Source organism: Aquila chrysaetos, chromosome 5 (assembly GCF_900496995.4).
Source record: "Aquila chrysaetos chrysaetos chromosome 5, bAquChr1.4, whole genome shotgun sequence".
Lineage (NCBI taxonomy): Eukaryota > Metazoa > Chordata > Aves > Accipitriformes > Accipitridae > Aquila > Aquila chrysaetos.
In genome coordinates this window covers 44,092,021-44,110,682 of record NC_044008.1, presented here as the reverse complement: position 1 = coordinate 44,110,682, position 18,662 = coordinate 44,092,021, and the positions used below count along the sequence as shown (strand labels likewise).

General features: G+C 41.2%; 3 protein-coding genes across 4 annotated transcripts in view; all 3 read left to right on the top strand.

Annotated features, from left to right (window-relative positions):
- Positions 1–1,623: 1,623 nt before the first annotated feature.
- On the top strand, positions 1,624–9,762 carry MPHOSPH10 (M-phase phosphoprotein 10). Its single transcript, XM_030015733.2, has 11 exons — positions 1,624–1,815; positions 2,657–3,305; positions 4,093–4,241; positions 4,670–4,844; positions 5,139–5,280; positions 5,701–5,768; positions 6,480–6,617; positions 6,844–6,954; positions 7,194–7,301; positions 7,883–8,113; positions 9,552–9,762. The coding sequence occupies exons 1-11, from the start codon at positions 1,739–1,741 to the stop codon at positions 9,699–9,701; spliced, it is 1,998 nt and encodes a 665-aa protein (XP_029871593.1). The 5' UTR covers positions 1,624–1,738; the 3' UTR covers positions 9,702–9,762.
- LOC115341290 (spidroin-1-like) lies at positions 9,751–11,349 on the top strand. Its single transcript, XM_030014008.1, has 4 exons — positions 9,751–9,767; positions 10,356–10,591; positions 10,708–11,114; positions 11,254–11,349. The coding sequence occupies exons 1-4, from the start codon at positions 9,751–9,753 to the stop codon at positions 11,314–11,316; spliced, it is 723 nt and encodes a 240-aa protein (XP_029869868.1). The 3' UTR covers positions 11,317–11,349.
- The window catches only part of FAN1 (FANCD2 and FANCI associated nuclease 1), a 27,118-nt gene continuing 18,975 nt past the window's right edge, over positions 10,520–18,662 (top strand). Inside the window, exons 1-4 of one of the 2 annotated variants that reach the window (XM_041123849.1) lie at positions 10,520–10,591; positions 11,554–12,983; positions 15,036–15,224; positions 18,198–18,338. In XM_041123849.1, coding sequence (XP_040979783.1) covers positions 11,678–12,983; positions 15,036–15,224; positions 18,198–18,338 — 1,636 coding nt within the window. In that variant the 5' untranslated portion in view covers positions 10,520–10,591; positions 11,554–11,677. Of the gene's footprint in view, positions 10,592–11,546; positions 12,984–15,035; positions 15,225–18,197; positions 18,339–18,662 lie in introns of those variants that run through there. The other variant, XM_030015223.2, reaches the window with a different exon arrangement.

The window sequence follows — 18,662 nt, the reverse complement described above, 5'->3', positions numbered from 1 at the left end:
ATAGCAAGGGACGTCTGTAGAGAGAGAAAGTTTTCTGACTGAAGAATTGCGCCAATGAGACAATGAGCAGGCTGTCTTCTGGTGCTGCGTTCCTGTTGTGTCAGGGGCATAGGACATGGCAAGTTGCTGGGATACATCCTAAATAAATAAACAGCTCGTGCCATTTCAAATCGGATACTAGCTGAATAATTAAAAGTGCAGGTCAAATTCAGTGGTCAAAATGGGTATTTAGAAGTCCCAATATAGGGAATCATAGAATCATTTAAGTTGGAAAAGACCTTCAAGATCATCGAGTCCAACCATCAACCATGCCCACTAAACCATGTCCTGAAGTGCCTCGTCTACCCTCTTTTTTAATACCTCCAGGGATGGTGACTCAACCGCTTCCCTGGGCAGCCTATTCCAATGTCTGACAACCCTCTCAGTAAAGAAATTTTTCCTAATGTCCAACCTAAATCTCCCTTGCCGCAACTTGAGGCCGTTTCCTCTCGTCCTATCACCAGCCACCTGACAGAAGAGACCAGCACCCACCTCACTCCAAACCCCTTTCAGGTAGCTGTAGAGAGTGATAAGGTGTCCCCTCAGCCTCCTTTTCTCCAGAAGGAGAAAAATATGACACTTTCAGCTTCCAACCCAGGTTGTAAAGCGTCAGATATGTTTATGATGTTCAGAGAAGGACAGGTGCAGGCCATACTCGTGCCTCTGCTGGCTGGGCCCTTCTCCACACCGTGGTTATTTGAGGGTGCAAAGTGCCCGTGAGAGGACACACAGAAGTTGCATAGCAGGGCTTTGTTTTCCGTGCACTGGAAAGACTTCTTTATTTGGTAGGAAGGAAACATGAAAGCAGCAGAGGAGCAGCAGAGGCAATAGCAAGAACAGAGTTAGAAGGTTGGTCAGAGTTTTGGATCCAGGTGCTGAACGGCTGCGGATAGCGGGGAACAGCAGCAGGCAGGGTGAATGCAGCCCGAGGGGGCAGCCCCTGCAAAGCGCATTTTTGCGGCATGGAGGAGGAATGGATCGTCTCCCCCAAGTGCAGCAGCTTCTTCACCAGGGTCTGTGGGTGTAGTGCTTATTTTGACTTCGTTTTATAAACTTTAAGGAAACTATGTGATGTAAAGCAACAAAACGGTTGAAGAATACTGTGCAGTGCTAGCTAATGGCGTAGGCGCGTGAACGCGTGCCTGGTTAGCTGGGAGCTTGGAGACGCCAGATAACATCGGGCATTTTGCTCATAGGATCAGCTGGAAATGTGTGGTTCCAAAATAGCCCTTGTATCTAGGTCAGAGCGGCAAAACTGCGAAGTAAGATGACTGTAGCTTTACTATATTTAGAGCAGGTTTTTCAGCGCTGATGAGCATCCCCACCTAGAGCAATACCGCGCTCTTCCTCGGGGCGGAAGCAGCAGCCATCAGCAGATGACTCTGCAGTGCCCTGCTTCCGGTTCAGTGCGAGCGCGAGCAGGCCCACCTAAAGGAGCGGGTGTGGCACGAATAAGCGAGGCGGTTCGGTGACAAAAGCAGGCGCTGGGAAGCAGAACTGCTTTTGGCTCGGGAGGCGGGCCGGGCCGGGGCGGCTGCCGCCGCGCTCCCGCCGCTCCGGGTGTAAAGCGCGGCGGGGGAGGAACTCCTGTGTGCGGAACCTCGGCGCCGGCCGCGGGAGTCGTCCGGACCGCTCAGCCGGCCGCCTCGGGGAGGCGGTGCCAGGCTGCTCCGCGCGCCGCGGGAGCGGAAGGGGGAAGATGGCGGCGGTGAAGGGCCTGGAGACGTGCCTCAGGGTGGCGGGCGCCGCCGCGGCGCGCCCGGAGCGCTTCCTCAGGTACCGCGGGGCTGCGGGCTTCTCTGGGGCGGGGGAGCCCCCCGATGCCGGACACTGGGTGTGGGTGCGCGCGCGTAGCGCTCCGCAGTTCGTGCGGGCCTCAGTGCTCTGGGAGGGAGGCCTCGTGGCAGCCGGCCGGCGCCCCTCAGCTACCCGCGGTTCCGCAGAGCTCTCCTGAAACGCGCTGTTAACAGCGTCCGGACCTGGCTGGGGCTTCTGCCACGGCTGCTGCAGTGTCCCAGTCCTTTGTTCAGCGTTCGGGAATTAGGAAACGGAGGTCACCGTTTCTACCAGCAACGTTGAAGCATTGGTAGCTCTAGAGAAAAAACTGGAGGAGACTACCCAAATAGAAAAGCTGAGGAGTAAGGCAGTGGAGGAAGGCACCTTTTTAAAACCAAGGGCCTGTATCTTGGATGTTTGAGCTGTCTAGTGCTATACTGTTTACTTCCCTAAAACGTCTGGAGTGCTTAAATACGATCACGATATACTAAGATGCAACTCTAGAAGGGTGGAATGTTCTGTCCAGCTGCTGCTTCATACATTAAGTGTAATGAAGCCGAGACACTTAATAATTACAATGTTTTTAGTTCTGGGAATGTTTAGTAGCATTACTCCAAAGAGATGTGTAGAAAGTTAAGCAACAGCTGTAATTGCTGAAAGGTGCTACTCTGTAGCATCAAAATACCTAAGCAGATGTAAAAAGAGCTGCACTGTGACCATGTGAATAACTTAACGGGAGGTGTAAAATGAATGAAAGCTAGTGAATTCTGCAAAACAGAAAATAAAAAATTAACATTCACTGTTGTGCTTTTTAAAGCTCTTAATTTTTTTCTACTCTTAGTGTGCAAGACGGACTGGCTACTGACTTCAGAGCATTAACAAAGATTCTCTATGATTTGAATAAAGCTCTGGGAAGCAATATAGTTCGGGGCGGTCCTTTAAAAGAGCTGGTGATAGAAAATTTTGATGAAGAACAGATTTGGCAACAACTAGAGCTCCAGAACAATGCAGTTCTTGATTTTTTCAAGAAATCCATTGCAAGGGATGCCAAGGATGAAGATCTTTGCCTTCTCTCAGACGAGGAAGAGGATGGCTCTGATGCAGAGACCAGCAGTGACCAGGAATTGGAAGACAGCATAATGGAAGCAGAAGCTGAACAGAAGAATATTTATGCACAAGATAAAACTAAATCTAAAGAAAAGCAAAGTAAACTCAGAGAAAGCATAATGCAGAAATACAGTGATGAGGATTCTGATATTGACTTTGATATTGAAGCACTGGAGCAACAAACTAAAACAGCCAAGGAAACCACACTGAAAAAAATGGGAAAAAAATCTATAGTGGATGACAAGTTTTTCAAGCTGTCTGAGATGGAAACTTTTCTAGAACATGCAGAGAAGGAAAACAGGGAGGAGGAAGAAGATATTAATTATTTTGAAGACATCATCTCGGATGATGAGGAGGAAGAGTCTGAAGAAGCTAAAGTCAAAGTAAGAATATCAGTAAATTAATTTTCTGATCTCTCTTTTCCTTTAATCAAGATCTGATATTCGTCAGGGTGACTGTAAATTGTTGAACTCTGACTAGAAACTACCAAGTTAAATTTGATTAGATGACTAATGATTACTTCTGAAGCTATTCTAGTCTCTCTTTAGATGGGTCTTGGGTTTTTGCATGCATAAAGGAAGAGATAGTATGTCACAAGAAATAAGTGACCTTGCAGAATTGCAGAATAGGTGACCCACCAAATGATAAAGATGGGTCACTCAGCATTGACATCTGGTAATTGGAGATCACTAAGGTGACTGATGCAGAGCAAAGGGCTTTTGGCAACTTCTTTTTCCAGGGACATGGCTTTGTAACTCTGATTTAACTTAAGTTACTGAGTACTTGTTTCAGAAATAAATATTTTATTATTTAATATTACCAGAGATTCTTACTAGCAAGTAAGAACTATGCCCAGGGTAAAAGGGAACATGTATGCATTCCAACAAGTAGTTGGCAAAACCTACTGCTCTTTCACTTCTGTACGTGGTGAAATTGGAAGTTAATTTAAGTAGTAGAATATTTAAAATACTTGTAAAAGAGGTTAGTTTTACTAAGATGCCCTATCATAGGTTAATGGTTCATTAAGCTGAATTACTGTTACACAAGTAGTGCTGTTTCCCAGGTGCTAAAAACTTTAAAAGGATACTCTTAGACTTCTGCCAGCCTTAACAGTTTTGCTTTGTTTTGTTTTTTTGGTTTGGGTTTTCTTTTTTCCTCTCTCCTTCTTAGCCAGTTAAAAGTTCTAGAGACTTGACATACAAAGATTTCTTTGATCCAGTTGATGACAATGATGATTTAGTAGCTAATGGTGTTGAAGATGATGAGGAAGAGGAAGCAGACAGTGCTATTGAAGAGCAGAATGAAGAAAGCATGTCTGAGTAAGTATGTGCATTATTTGCAGTTAAAATGTCCTTGTAATTTTACACTGAAGTGAAGTAGAAAATAAAGTGTGAATTCCAGGCTCACTTTGGTCATGGTTTGCCATTCTGTGTTATCTGTTGTGTGTTCGTGGTTTGTATTCTCACCTTATTTAAAAAGTAGTTTATTGTCATATCTTTTGAGTATTGTCTCTTGATATTTATTTGAATAAATCATTTAATAGCTGTAACTTCAGTTTTTGAAAGTTATTTTTAGTATATGGAAGTTTCCCTAGTGTCCCCTGCCTTTAGGTTTCGGTGAAAGCCTGTTGGATTTCTTAATTGTGGGTTATTTGTAACAGGTAAACATCTAGTGGCTGAAATATCTTCATGTAAAAAGTTATAGAAGCTTTTCAACCTTTATCTTATATTAAATTTTAATGTTACAGGGTTGAGGATATGAATGAAATGATGATGAAGAATATGAGAAGTAAAGAAGCCTCTAAAAAAGTTACTTTTAGTTTGCCAGATGACAGCGAAACAGAAGATGTTACTGATGTGCAGTTAGAGAAGGGCATTGATCCCAGTGAAATAAAGTCGTCTTTTGAGAAGAGGCAGGAAAAGGTAATTGTATTTTTTTATTACTATTTTGCTAATACTTTGAAACAGTGGCCAATTTGTTTTGTTTTGTTTTTATGATTGTGTAATTTGTTCAGAGTCTGGCAAATATGAAGAGGCTGTTTACAAATTAGGAAAAAAAAAAAGTGGTTTATCTACATCAGATACATATGCAATCATATATTCCCTCATCTTCATGTGAGGAGGAGTTAGAAGTACCTGAAATAACTACTAATTTTTTCCCTTGAGTTTACTTGTGAGCTCTGTGTTTTAGACTTCTTAGGAAATTGTGTTTTTCAGATGAGCAAAAAAATAAAAAGTTTAGAAGAAGAGTTGTTGGAGGAGAAACCTTGGCAGCTTAAAGGAGAAGTGACTGGACAAAAACGCCCTGAAAACAGCCTTCTGGAGGAAACAGTACTTTTTGACCATGCAGTCCGAATGGGTAAGTAGTGAGAGGGCTTTCCTGAAAGCATGTTGCATACCATGTTGGGTTTTCTTCCCTTTGACCTTGCTGAAAACACCTGTGACTCAAGAGCAGGGTAGCAAAACACTAAGTTAAACTTCTTGGTGTGTTTTTGAGGTTGTGCATTTTCATGGTGGAAACTGCAGGAAACTATAGTGTTTTTGTTCAGTGTTAACTTAACTGCAAGTTTATTAATTTAGTGGCAGATTTAGTAATTTACAAGCCTTACGTAATATGATTAGTCTCTTCAAGATAGGGGAAAACATTATTTACTTACTACAATTACTACATTTTTGTGAAAGCTTTATTTTCTTTTTCTGTTTTTTATTGTTCAAAGAACAAAAAGTATTTCTTGCTGGAGAAACATTAATCTTAAAATTCTTCTCTTTCTCCTCTCAGCACCTGTGATCACGGAAGAAACTACCTTTCAGCTTGAAGATATCATCAAACAGAGAATATTGGATGAGGTTAATAGTATCTTACTTGCTTCTCCCTGTTTTGTTCATAGACTTGATTCACAGGGTGCATTCCAAGAATGAGTCTGAAGTTCCTAAAAATGTTAGTTTTAGAGTTATCTTAATTTCTGCAACTGGTTGTTTTATTCTTTTGCCTTGATAAATGTGTCTTTAGATTTCTAAGGAGCTCTGGTTTTTACATGCCTGTTATGTGCTAGGTTTTGGTGCATTTCAAAAAAATGAGTGTTTGCAGATAAAACTGTAAGGAGTTTATTTGAAATATAATGCCAGTCTGTAAATTTTTTCTATTATTGTAACTGTAGCGCTCTGAGCATTCTGAATACTAACCAAAACTCAGTTGTTTACTGCATTTTTCTTAAAAGCTACTGGGAGAAGATTTGTATCTCATATCTTGTTGAGGCTTATTGTTAGTTGAATAAAAAAAAAATGGGTACGTATAGGGGAGGGTATTTAAGTACTTAAGAAAATTTGTTATACAATTTTTGCCCTGATCCACTAAAAATAAGCAGACAAGCCAGAGCTATAAGTCTTTTATTACTTTTTTTTCAAATTAAAGTGTGAAACTTTATGCACGTGGCTTCCCAGGAACTCATTAAATAGTTAATGTGTCAGATAAGTAATATGAAAAGATGTTCCAAATAAGCTGTAGCACCTGATACTTGAATGTAGTTGCATTTGGTCATTAATTTATGACTTTCTCAGGCATGGGATGATGTAGTACCGAAAGAAAAACCAAAAGAAGAGGCTTTTGAATACAAGAAACGTATCACTTTGGATCATGAAAAGAGTAAGCTGAGTCTCGCTGAAATCTATGAGCAAGAATACATGAAACTTCACCAGGTAACGTAAGCAATGCCTTTCCTTTTGGCTGGAAGTTTACACCACGTAGTCTTGTATGTTCATTTGTACACTGCTAGCTGCTTTCAGCTTGGTGGAAGTACTTCAATCTTTCTCTAAGTGTTCACCAGTGAAATGGCTCTGAATTGTATATTGTGGTGTTATCAGTCTTGCTAAAGTGAAATAGCTTTATGAATGGTGTTGCAGTAACATTGCATTATTAATGCAGCAAAAGACTGAAGAGGAGGAAAATCCTGAACACAAAGAAATTCAGGAAATGATGGATTCACTCTTCCTGAAGCTGGATGCGCTTTGTAACTTCCACTTCACACCCAAACCAGTAAGTACATAAGTTTCATAAAGTTGTTTCCCCCCCCCCCCCCCGCCTTTGAAACTGGATATTTAAAATATATTTGGGAAATGGAAAGTAAACTAAACACTGAGTATTACTGAGCTTGTTCTTATTTCATATTAAACGCACTATAATTGCCTCTAAACAAAACCAAATACTTGGTATCTTCAGTTAGAAGCTGCTGTGAGATGGTGTGCTCAGTCCTGAATATGTTTCCTTATTTCTAGCCTGTGCCAGAAGTTAAAATAGTTTCGAACCTTCCAGCAATAAGTATGGAAGAAGTAGCACCTGTTGCTGTTAGTGATGCTGCTCTCTTAGCACCAGAGGAAATCAAGGTAAATATAAATAAAAATCACGTAAGGGTCTGGAGAGGATCTGTATTGTTATCTGTATTGTTGATAGAAGGGTGTACTGGCTGCCAGATGAATGGGAGAATTCTGCCCCCTCCCACCCTGTGTTCCTCACCTTGTGGACCTTCTTGCCTAGTATTTTGGTATTGGTTGTTGTTGGAGGTTTGGCCAGGAAAGAGTGAGTGGGTGTGCCTTTTTTTTTTTTTTTTTTTAAATATAACTGGAATGAGGGGAAAGAGTTAATTTTATTTGGCTACACTAGGTCATAATATTTTGCTTCATTTTTGTTCTTGACTATTAATGTGATGGTAATTATTTTCCCAACATATATATGGGTATTTGGAAGGGGAAAGCTAAATGACAATACGGAAGAGCAGTTAGCGTGTCTTCAATGGTACAAATTTCACTTTCCAGCTTTTGCCAGTTTTTGGCCTTTGCCTTAATGCGGCATCACCCTGAGCTGGCTAAACACTTGAAATAATGGAAATGCTAAGACAGATTTGAGTACTGTGAAATGAGTCTTTTCTTTTGCACGCTTATGGATTTAGGGATCTTGTTCTCTTTAGGAAAAGAACAAAGCTGGTGATGTAAAAACAGATGCAGAAAAGACTCCCACAGACAAAAAACGAGACCGAAGAAAGAAAAAGCTTCGTAAACGTATGAAGCAAAGAGAAAAGGAGAAACGTCAAAAGCTTCTTGAAAAGATGAAACCAGAACAAGGCACAAAACTTAGCAAAAAAGCTGCTGCTGCAAAATTAAAAAGGCTTACAAAAGAAGGCAAAGCATCTCTGCTCAAGGTAGGGCTCTCTTAAGTAGTCTTGTATAACTTGGAGCTTCCCAGCTAAAGAATGTTAAAATCCCAAGGACAGATAATATTTAGCTAGGGAGAGGAAAGGGAACTTTGTCACAAAGAATTACAAAGTATAGGGTTTGTTTCCCTCCTGTCCCTCTTGGCACAACTACATCTCCTAATCTTTCTCCATCCCCTCAAAAATTCTACACAGGTAGTATATCTGCTTACCACCCAAACCTTGTTACGTTATTTATGTCTGAGCAAATATAAAATGTAAATGTAGCTGCTGGAAGGAAAGAGGTAGGAAGAAGACGTGGAAAGGGCAGATGCATACTCTTCCCCTCCCTCCCTTCCCCCTTCCGCTGCATTCTTTTGAACTACAGTTTTGGAAGGACTATTCTAATCCATAACTGTCTTATGTAAAGTAGCGTTGAATGCCTTTTTAGTCCTGATTTTGCTGATTATCCTGACAGCACGATTTCAGTATAGAGGCCTGAAAAAAAACCAGCTCTGGTTGCGCTTTGCAGTGACCCCCTTGTTTTATAATGCATATTTATATAGATGTTATTGCTTTAATTATTAATAAATCATAGCTAAATGGTTGTTGGAACCTTTAGAAGCTTACTCAGAGTATGAAAGATATTTGAATTTGTAAGTAACTTAATCTTTAGATATGGAAAAATATGAAAAAACTGTATGATAACAATTACTCAAAGTATATTCACAAGGCAGAAATTGTTTGCATTAGGTACTACTTTTTTATTTATTTCAAAGTTCACAAAGTGGCATTCCCGCAAATACTAAGACTTACACTCTTATTTCCTGCGTTTGAACCGTTCCACTTGATTAAGTGGGACTACTTGCATGTATAATTGAGGATGAGGTTTCTATTTACTTCTTTTTAAGCTTTGAGTAACAAGCTATTTCAAAATAGAATATTCCTATTTAACTTTCTACTTCTTATTGTGGAGCCTTCTCTATAATCTCATCAGACTGATTTTGTTTTGCATGCTATAAAACAGTAAACTTGTGTGCCGCCTATGATGCCTTATAAATTAACTTTTAAAAATCTCTGAATTTTTGAGGTATTAGAAACGAATAGGAAAAATAACTTGATTACTTCTAAAGTGTTTGTGTGTACCTTTTGAAAAGGAGAGCAGAACCCAAAATGTAGATACGCTGTTGTAGCTCATGATGTGCAAGGATCTATTCTTGATACCTGTTCTTACCTACCATACCAATTGCTAGTTTGAAAGGGAATGTACTTTTTGTTTCTTTAGATGGCAGGAGTGGTATGAGAATGCAGTGAAAAATAACCTTTGAAAATCAATTATCAGATTTATTTTTTTTTAAGTCAAATACCATTATATGTAACTAGTAAGTAGTATAATGGGGCTGTTTGTACATTTCTTGGTTGTAACGAATATTTTGTCTGTTGACAGGATGAAGGTAAAGACAAGGTCTTAAAATCATCTCAGGCCTTCTTTTCTCAACTACAAGATCAAGTAAAAATGCAAATCAAAGACGCAAACAAATTAAAGAAGAAACAGAAGCAGCAGAAAACACTCTCTGTTCATAAACTGAAATTGTAATCTACCTTTTTATATATGTTGCATCTTGTATATATTAAAATGTTTCTACATGAATGCTAAATTTGAGTAGGTTTTAGTCTGTGTCGATCTTTAAAATGTTCTGTGAATTTCTAAGGTGCTGTAAAGACACTTTCCTTCAGGTTTTACTCTTATTTTCTACCATAGAACTCTTGATTTTCTCTTTTGATTCCAAAAAGAGGGCTTTTTGCCATGGGCAGATACATAACCGTGTAGAATACTTGATAGTTGTGCGTGACTATACCATCTCTTTAAGCTATAGTCATAGCTTTTGTATCTGCTGTGTCGATAGATCTGTACGTATTGAAGAACTTAAGCTGCATCCTGGCACTGTGAATTGGAAATTACCTTTCAAAATTGTGATTATCAAACAGGGAGGACACAGAAGCCTTTTAAGCCTGCAGTAACTCGGAGTAAGCAAAGGGTATCTTTCAAGTTAAAGGATACTGCCCAAGGTGGAAGTACTTTGCTATTTGCTCTTTTCTTGGTTGAACAAAAAAAAAAAAAAAGAGAAAGTTTCGGCTGGTGCCCGTCTGCTTCCCCTTTCTAAAGAAAGATCACAACCGGTTTTCACCCTTTGTTGTTAACGGAAATGTGAAATTTAACGAGGGCGAGATGTTCGTACGTTTTTATTAGAGCGCGGCTCCGCAATCTGCTCCCCAGGCCTAGCGCGCCGCCATCGGCGGTGCATTGCGCTCGGCCTGGCAGCGGGCGAGCGGCAGGCCGCTGCGTGCCGGGGGGGCGGGGCCCGCTGGCGCGCGGGGCCTTAGCGCCTGGCGCCCCGCCTCCCGGGGCGGCCGCCGCGCGTCCGCCTTTCGGCGGCCCTTGGGCCGGGGGCGGCGGTGTCGGAGGGACGCTCGGCTGCGGCGCCGGTGCGTGGGGAAAGTCAGGCACGGCGAGGGGGGGCGGCGGCGGCCGGTCGACGGGCTCCCGGAGCGGGGAAGGGTAGCGGCGCCAGCGGGGGCGGGAGCGGGTTCAGAAACGTGAGGCGCCGCTGGGCACGCCTCGCGAGCCCGCGCAGGGCCGCTGAGCGGCTGCTGCGGAGAGCGGCGCTGTGGAGAGCGGCGCTGCGGGAGAGCCGGCGCTGAGGAGAGCGGCGCTGCGGGAGAGCCGGCGCTGTGGAGAGCGGCGCTGTGGAGAGCCGGCGCTGTGGAGAGCCGGCGCTGTGGAGAGCGGCGCTGTGGAGAGCCGGCGCTGCGGAGAGGCGGCGCTGAGGAGAGCGGCGCTGCGGAGAGCCGGCGCTGTGGAGAGCGGCGCTGCGGGAGAGCCGGCGCTGCGGAGAGCCGGCGCTGCGGGAGAGGCGGCGTGGGCCGGGCGGAAGAAGGCGCGGGAGAGCGCAGCCCCCGGCCGGCGGCCTGTCCGCGGCGCGATCGGGAGCGCTGCAGGGCTCCGCGCCTCCGCTCGGTACGCGCACACGCACCGTGGGTGCGCTCTCTGGAAGCGGGTGGCTGGCACCGAAATCTCGCGTGCCTAGAAACAGCAAGCAGGGTGATGACGAAAATCGGAGGACTTGACTGTATCCTCGCGGTGGGTTTTATCTCAAGTTCTCATTTACGTCGGCAAGCGGACGTGGCATTTAAATAGTAAAAGTGTATAGCAGTAGTCCCATTTCTTAAACCGTTCCCGTGAAGCCAGCTGCGGTGCTCAGCACGACGATCGTGCCGTGCTTGCTTGTTTGCCGAGTGAGAAGGTAAAGGGACAGCTGCATAGTAGCAGTTAAGGATTGCTTGACTTTTCCACTTTGAGGGTTTTGTTTTTTCTTCTCCACTGTTCACCTTGGTTGCATCTGGTACCTTAGAAGAGCTTTCATTCAATTTTTTTTTTTTTCTTGAAGGCATGTCAGACGATTACAGATGGAAAATGCAAAGCCAAGAAAAGTCTTTTTTAAGTATTACAGAATAAGGAAATATGGCCTGAATGAAGTTGCCTGTGCCACGTAAATGCTTTGAAGTTTTGTGATGGCAGAAGCTAGATCTTCAGAAATTAAAAGGTCCCGAATAAGTTTGTCACTCAGTAAAAATAAGAAAAAAAGAGGATCAGTAAAAAAAGTGGAAAGTAAAGGAACACCATCTATACCTTCAGCATCCTCCTCTATTGTTTCTTTTTTTAACAATGTGCCCCCTGCCAAAATTACGTGTCCCGTGTGTGGGCAAATGGTGCCAAGACATGGAATAAATGAGCACATGGATGAGACATGTCAGAGAAAACATGGTGAGATTGGTGTCATTGACTCAACGCTCGACTCTTTTAGGAATTGGAGTCCCCCAGCTGCAAGTCTGAACAATAATTCCAGCTCATATTTTTCAAAAAACCTCGTAAATCTAGAAACAAGTCGGCCCAAAAGCAGCTTATTGAAAACAGAAGGGAGTGCAGCACAACAGATTAGTCCTTACTTTAGCAATAATAGTTCAGTCTGTAGTGTTAACAATGAACCACAGGCTCAGACAGTTAAAATAGTCTCTTTGGGAAGCTTAGCATCTAAACTGTCCAGAAGACGTTGTATCCATAGAGGAAAACAGATCGTGTATAAAGAGATCGACTCTTCCCCTCCAGCTGTTTACAATACGTGCAGAAGCGCTGCAGCATGGGATGGTGATGACGGGATTTATACTGGGCATAGTTCTCAGAAAGAAAATGAGCTTGCTCAGAGGGAGTGCCAGGAACAGAATTTTTCAAAGGAGGAACTGGAATTTCAAGAACAAGTAAACAAACGTAGTGGAGAAGACCTTGTGGATGTTGTTCAGGTATCATTACCAGCTGATGACATTAATGGCAGAAGGTTACCACCTGGTACAAGGAGCACCAAAACAGCAAGTAGGTCTGAAGGTGTGATACTTAGTCCTGATAAATTTGAAACACATCTAGCCATTTATACTTCAGCAGAGCTGACCAATAGTTTGGAAGTCAAGACTCAGCCTCATGCTCAGGTTGTTCCGTCTTCCAAGACAGAAGCGAACTGTGGTACACAAAATTGCTTTAGCAAGGGTGATATACAGGTACTTCCTGTGGAAGTTCATGAAGACTTTAAGGATGAGCTTAACCATACTTTGTCAGAAACTGTGGAAAAGGTAGAATTTCAAAATTCCATTGGGGACATTTTAGACAAAATAAATGAGGTTAGCTCTGTGCCCAGCTCTCCTGGTCACCCGTATTACCTCCAGAATTTTTTAGTGGTGCTGCGAGCAGTCTTAGAAAACGAAGATGATGCCAGACTCTTTGATGAGCAAGATATGAACGTTATAACCAAGTTCTGCAACTTATCAGGTATCTTTTTTTTTTTTTTAATATATTTTCACATTACTTCTTGTAGAGAGAACTGTTACGTAGTTTTATGTGAAGAGTGCTATACCAATGGGCAATTTAACTTGATAAATTCCTTAAGAGAAGCAGCTCCTTTTTCTCAGGAGACATATCCCTCAGTGGCTTCTTGTAGGTAAACTTCCCCAATGTTGCTGTAATGGAAGGTAATGATAAATAGTGGACACTTGTAAGAAATAAGGAAAGAATGATTATTTATATTTCTGGGGTTTTTGAATAATTTTTTTACTGTTTTAGTACTATTTTTGAGAATCTTAAGTTGAACTTGCTGCTGCATTTAAACATGTTTCCAAGGAAGGAAATTGTAGCACAGAAAAAGAGTATTAGTTGATACCAAGCTTTTGGTGATTAATACCTATGGGAATACTACAAAGTGAGGTTATGGAGAGGCCAGTACTGGATACGTAGACCTTGGAAAAAAATACTTCTGAAGTCGCATTTGTGAGCTTTGATTCAGCACATTTGCAGATGACTTTCATGCTTGGCGTGAATCCATGGTTATCCCTATGATTATTATCCAGTGTTTAGAATGCTGGTTACTAATTAACAGTCATTTTCTTGTAGGTTGCTTAGTACTTTTAACTCTTATTAATTTCGGTAGGAGCCAGAATATTGGAGATTTAAGCCCTCCATATTTAGACAAGATTCAAAGCAGACATGTTGTCTGAATCCTATGCTCATAAGTTTTACAGTAAAAGCATGGCAGAAGTGATGCAAGTTAAAACTAATACTCCAAATTTCTATGTGTGTTTAAAACCTGTCTTAAACAGTAATTAAGAGCAGTTTTACCAGCACTTGAGCTGCAAACTTGGAGCATCAAAATGGGAATAAGCTTATGACAACTTCCACAAGAAAATTTGTATCTCACAGTATGGCAGGCATAACCGTTTATATTGTTTTAAGCTACTGTACAGCTGCCTGCAAAGTATTTTCAGATATATGCTCATATGAGCTCAGTTCATGCATCTGAGCTGAACATACAAAAGTGACAGTTGCGTACACACCTGCTGGTAAAAATAAAATAAAAAATTCAGAAGCAGGCTATACTTACTAATGTATTATGTTCATTGAGTCTGACTTAAGTAGCAGGCTGTAAAGCTTATCACACTAAAGAATAGTATTTCCCTGTGTGAAACTGTTGTGTATTTTGGTCTTTTTCCTCTCTGTAGATTATATTCAGTTTTTCTGTGCTAGCGTACAACAGTCTTTAGACTGTCTCCCCATTGCAAAGTGGAAGAAAACTGTTCTAGCTGTTTAGAGCACTTAATCTCTTAATGTTCGTTTCTGTAAAGTTCCAAATGATATTGTAAATTGACACCACATTACAAAAGAGAATATCAAGGTCATGACTTGTGATTAGCAGTTGTGTGAAACTTTTCCAAGGCCAATAGGAGGCTTTCAGTAAATGTTTTTCTAGTAACTTGTATAGATGTGGAGAATAATAGAATGAGGTTAGGTTAACGTATATGACATCACAAGGTTTTTAATACAGTATACTGAGTGATAAAAATGGAAGAGTGTTGGCTTGAGTTTTTTAGGAGGAAATATAACCCTGATAAGCAGTTCACAATCTCAGTTCCTTAAAAAAAATTGAGTCAGTGCATATCTGTTTCTCTAGGAAGTACTTAAACTGTGGTGGAACAATCTCAGAAATGTCTTTTTTGACTTAAGATACTCTTCCAAAATTTAGCAGCTGGAACAGACCATATGAACATTCTTCATTTGCCGTAGCGGACAAGCCAGCTGAGCTGGCTCAAACCACCTTAAGCGGTGGTTGCTAAAAAGGTGAAGAAATTCCAGAGGAGGAAGTAGGGCTCTAAACGTACAGAGGTATTTCTGCAGTGGTTACCTCTTCACAGTTAAGCTCTTACAGATGATATTGTAATAATTATAATTATGCAGTAACACCAAACACTTAAAAAATTAAAGAATAATACCAACATAAGTTATGAGAATATTGTAAGTAAGATGAGATCATAACAGGACTGTATTTGTCAGGGAGCAGCAAGAGCAGACCTCTGCATGGAAAGATGAGCCTGGAGCCAAAGGGGACAGCGGGGCAGGCAGGGGCCACATCCTCTTCTCCCCCGCGGGGGGCGCAAGCCCACCCTGCCCAAAGAAGAAGAGCAGAGTGCCTCCAGTGCCAGTGCTGCAGCCAGCCGTGCTCCAGTGGCGGCCGGTCCTCAGCCAAGACCATAGTGACAAGGCAGGTGCAAGGCGAAGCCAAGGTGGCTAGCTGGGCCCTGGCACGCCACAGCAGAGCTTAGGCGAGCGTGCAGGCCACCAGCCTGAGCCCAGTACAGCTCCTGAGCAAACGGGGGGATGCCCTGACAAAGCCGCATGCAGGTCTCCCCAGCAGCCTGAGCCTAGCATACACAGCTGGACCGTATCGGAGCTGACCTCGAACGCCAGCCGCCAAATCTGTGAGGGCTGGGATGGGGTTGCAGAGCCTATTGGTGCACTCAGGGCCATAAGAATATTACAATAGTTAACTTTATCTGCCTAAATGTGTATACAGTGACATCTTGGAGCTTGGTAATGCCTTGTTTATGTTGTGATAGTTAAAATGGGAATATATAAAGAAAAAATGGAATATAAGCAACAAAACTCTTGTTATTGGCTCTCCGAGGCTAGCTGTAGATGCCTGTCGTTTACATCCAAAGAAGATCTAGGAATAAACTTACAATTAGGTTCTTAGTGGATGCAGGCTTTGGCTGCTTGGACAAATGCTAAAAGAGACATTCAGGATACAGCTTCCTTATTTCCACGCACCCTTCGCTGGATGAGTACAACACTGATCAGTAATAGTAATTTGTTCTGTTAAATAAAGGAAGTGCTTGTTTCTCTTTCAGTAGCGTGATTTCAGTATTCTCCTCTCACAGGAATTCAGAATATAGAAAGAATTATTGCAAAGTGGTGCTGATGAATGCAGGTCTGCACTGACTGCTTGATTCACAAGTAAAACAATCTCTCTTTGCAGGGTAGGAAAACTGCAGTGATTCAGCTATGAGAACTGATCGGATAGCATTAAGTCAATAGATAATGAATTCTGGACAAGTGACAGATGGATGTCTTTGCCTTCAAGAAATCTTAGACAGAATACTTGAAAAGTTCAGGTAGATGGGTTATCTGTTCCACTTTAGAAGTTTCTACCCAAGCAGGTGTTGTCTTTCAGTTATTGTAATACAAAAAAACCCCGACCCCCCCCCCGACACGTGCCTAATACTATGAAGTTGCTTGAACATAGATATTTTTCAGTATTTCATTATTTTCTGCTAAAATGTCTACCATTCTTCGGGGAGTTATCTCTAATGCTTATTATGAAAGGAATGATATTTTTAAACAGATTTAAGCTTGAAGCAATCCTTCCTTCCTTCCTGCCCAGTTTTCTCAAAAGTATATGGCCTTTATGTTGAATGTAGAGCACTGCCAATTTTTTAAGTACTGGAATACAGTAGATAAAAGTAGGCAAAAGCAGAGGTGTATCTATAACAAGTAATCTGCAGTGCAATGTCAGGCTTTGTGCTCAAGATGAGACCTGTCTGAACTTAGGTATAGTATTAAAAAAATATTTTTTGTATTCTCCATGTTTCATTTCACCGCATGTTGCAGTTGGAAGAATTTAAATGCAAGCACATAGTTCTAGTGACACTACTTAATACACTTTGTGAAATCCTCCTTCCAACTTTTATGCAACAGAAAAATTGTATTTGAGAAACATTGATTTATAGTCACCATTGGAACTCAGGTACAGAAAACGGAACAAGAAAAAGTAATGTTTTTTTCTGTTGCGTTTTAATGAATCATAGAGGGTGAACTTTTCTAAGATCTTCTGCATCTTTTTGCTGGTAATATTTCAACTTAGAACAAATTTTTTATTTCAGTGATACACCTGAAACTTTCTTAAGAACTACAAAAGAAAAAAAATCCCCCAAACCTTCAAAGGTAATGTACTGCAGAACAGGATGCTTAAGAAGCAATTAATTACTTGTGCAATACCTTTTTATTCTTCTATTTGTCATTCAGGTCCTTTAGAGAAAGCAGTCCTCGCATGCCTTTACTGGATTGCAGCCCTAGTTGTCAGTTTCCGTGGTCTGGAGGAAGGATATTCATGTGTTACTTGACCTTTTTCCTTTTTCCAGAGCTGTAAAAATGGGAGACAGACTTCAAAGAAGTTATAACCCCACAGAGAAAATGACAGGCTTATGTGTCTGAACGTAGTTCTGTCAGTGAATTGATCCTGGAAACATTCTATTAAAAAAAAAAGGCTGAAAAAGTCTTTTTAAGGACAGGAGAGTAGTTGAATAAGCATGTAAAAGTTAACTGCCATTTCTTAAATGTATCTAGGTCTGGTAGTGTTTCAGTGTCTGTTTTTATTAATGATCAGTTTCAGTTAAGCAGCAGCAGATAGGGATAAAAAATCAGAAGTTAATGAGGGATCAATTAGGTATTCAGAATGGTGCTAAATGTGGTAACAATAGCTAGGCTATTTTCAGCTAAGATTTAATAAGCTATTTTGTTGAATTTCAGCAGTTAGTATTTTAAGAGTATTTTTAAAAGGTACTTTTAAGAGAGCACTTCCCAGATTAGAGTCAAATCCATAGGAGGTTTTTCTCCCCTTGTTTTCAGTAGATACATTAGTAAAATTAAGCTTATCTTTGGAAAAATAAGAATCTGAAGACTACTACACAGAGAGGTATTCTGTGGTTATGAAATCATTCTGTCAGACTACAGCTTCTTTTGTTCCCCAACATCAAATAGTTGGTTATTGAATGAGTGTTAAAGAAAGCAAAAAGACCTATTTAACATCACAATATGCAGAGTTTGAAAGACAAAGTTGTCTTTTCCTAGAAAACAAATTATTTCTTAAGGGGTAAGCATGTCCAAAATGCATTTTAGCAATGTTCATTACTTACAAAATACATTGTAATAATTTTCTACCTACAAAACTTAAAGAGTCTAATGAGCGATAATTACTTCGAAAGGTAAGTTGTGGTATTTTATCAAGTCTGCTTGTAGAATGTGGGCAGATTTAAAATGTGTTTTAGAGGAGATGTGCATCAAAGTAATTTTTCTAGGTAAGGTAGTGATTATGCATAGTATTATGTTTTAGAATTTAATCTTCTTTTTATCCTTCCCTGCTTCAAATAAAATTTGCAGTTGGTGGGCAGAAGTTATATGTGAGACTTTTTCAACGCAAGCTGAACTGGTTAAAGGTGAACAAAATAGAGTATGGAGAGATAAGTATGGATTTGTCACCAATAATTGAAGAACTGGCTGAAGCCAGATTTCTGCAAACAGGTATGGCCAGCATTAATAGATGTTAAAAATATTACAAATAAAATCTGCAGTTGTGTTGTGTTAGAGCTTAACGCACTACATGCTTGTCTGTGCCTTGAGAAGAGAATTAAGCAGAAGAAAGGTTTTGGGTAGATGAGTTGTGTTGTGTTACATTAATAATAAAAGCAATTAGTGTAAATTATGTAATAGGGAGAGCTAAATAAATGGCAGGGCTACAGGTGCAACAACAGGCCTTACTTGCCCTCACCAGCCTCATCTCAGACCCTGACCTGCGCGGCCTCTGCGCATTGATCCAGGAGCGCTACTGAATACCCTTCAGTACTG

Bases quoted from the DNA above. Each gene is read 5' to 3' on its own strand.
- MPHOSPH10 (XM_030015733.2), top strand. From the start codon at position 1,739: ATGGCGGCGGTGAAGGGCCTGGAGACGTGCCTCAGGGTGGCGGGCGCC. The intron at 1,816-2,656 runs GTACCGCGGGGC...TTCTACTCTTAG, and splicing joins CGCCCGGAGCGCTTCCTCAG to TGTGCAAGACGGACTGGCTA. The intron at 8,114-9,551 runs GTAGGGCTCTCT...GTCTGTTGACAG, and splicing joins GCAAAGCATCTCTGCTCAAG to GATGAAGGTAAAGACAAGGT.
- LOC115341290 (XM_030014008.1), top strand. The intron at 10,592-10,707 runs GTGCGTGGGGAA...CAGAAACGTGAG, and splicing joins GACGCTCGGCTGCGGCGCCG to GCGCCGCTGGGCACGCCTCG. The intron at 11,115-11,253 runs CTCCGCTCGGTA...TCGCGGTGGGTT, and splicing joins AGCGCTGCAGGGCTCCGCGC to TTATCTCAAGTTCTCATTTA.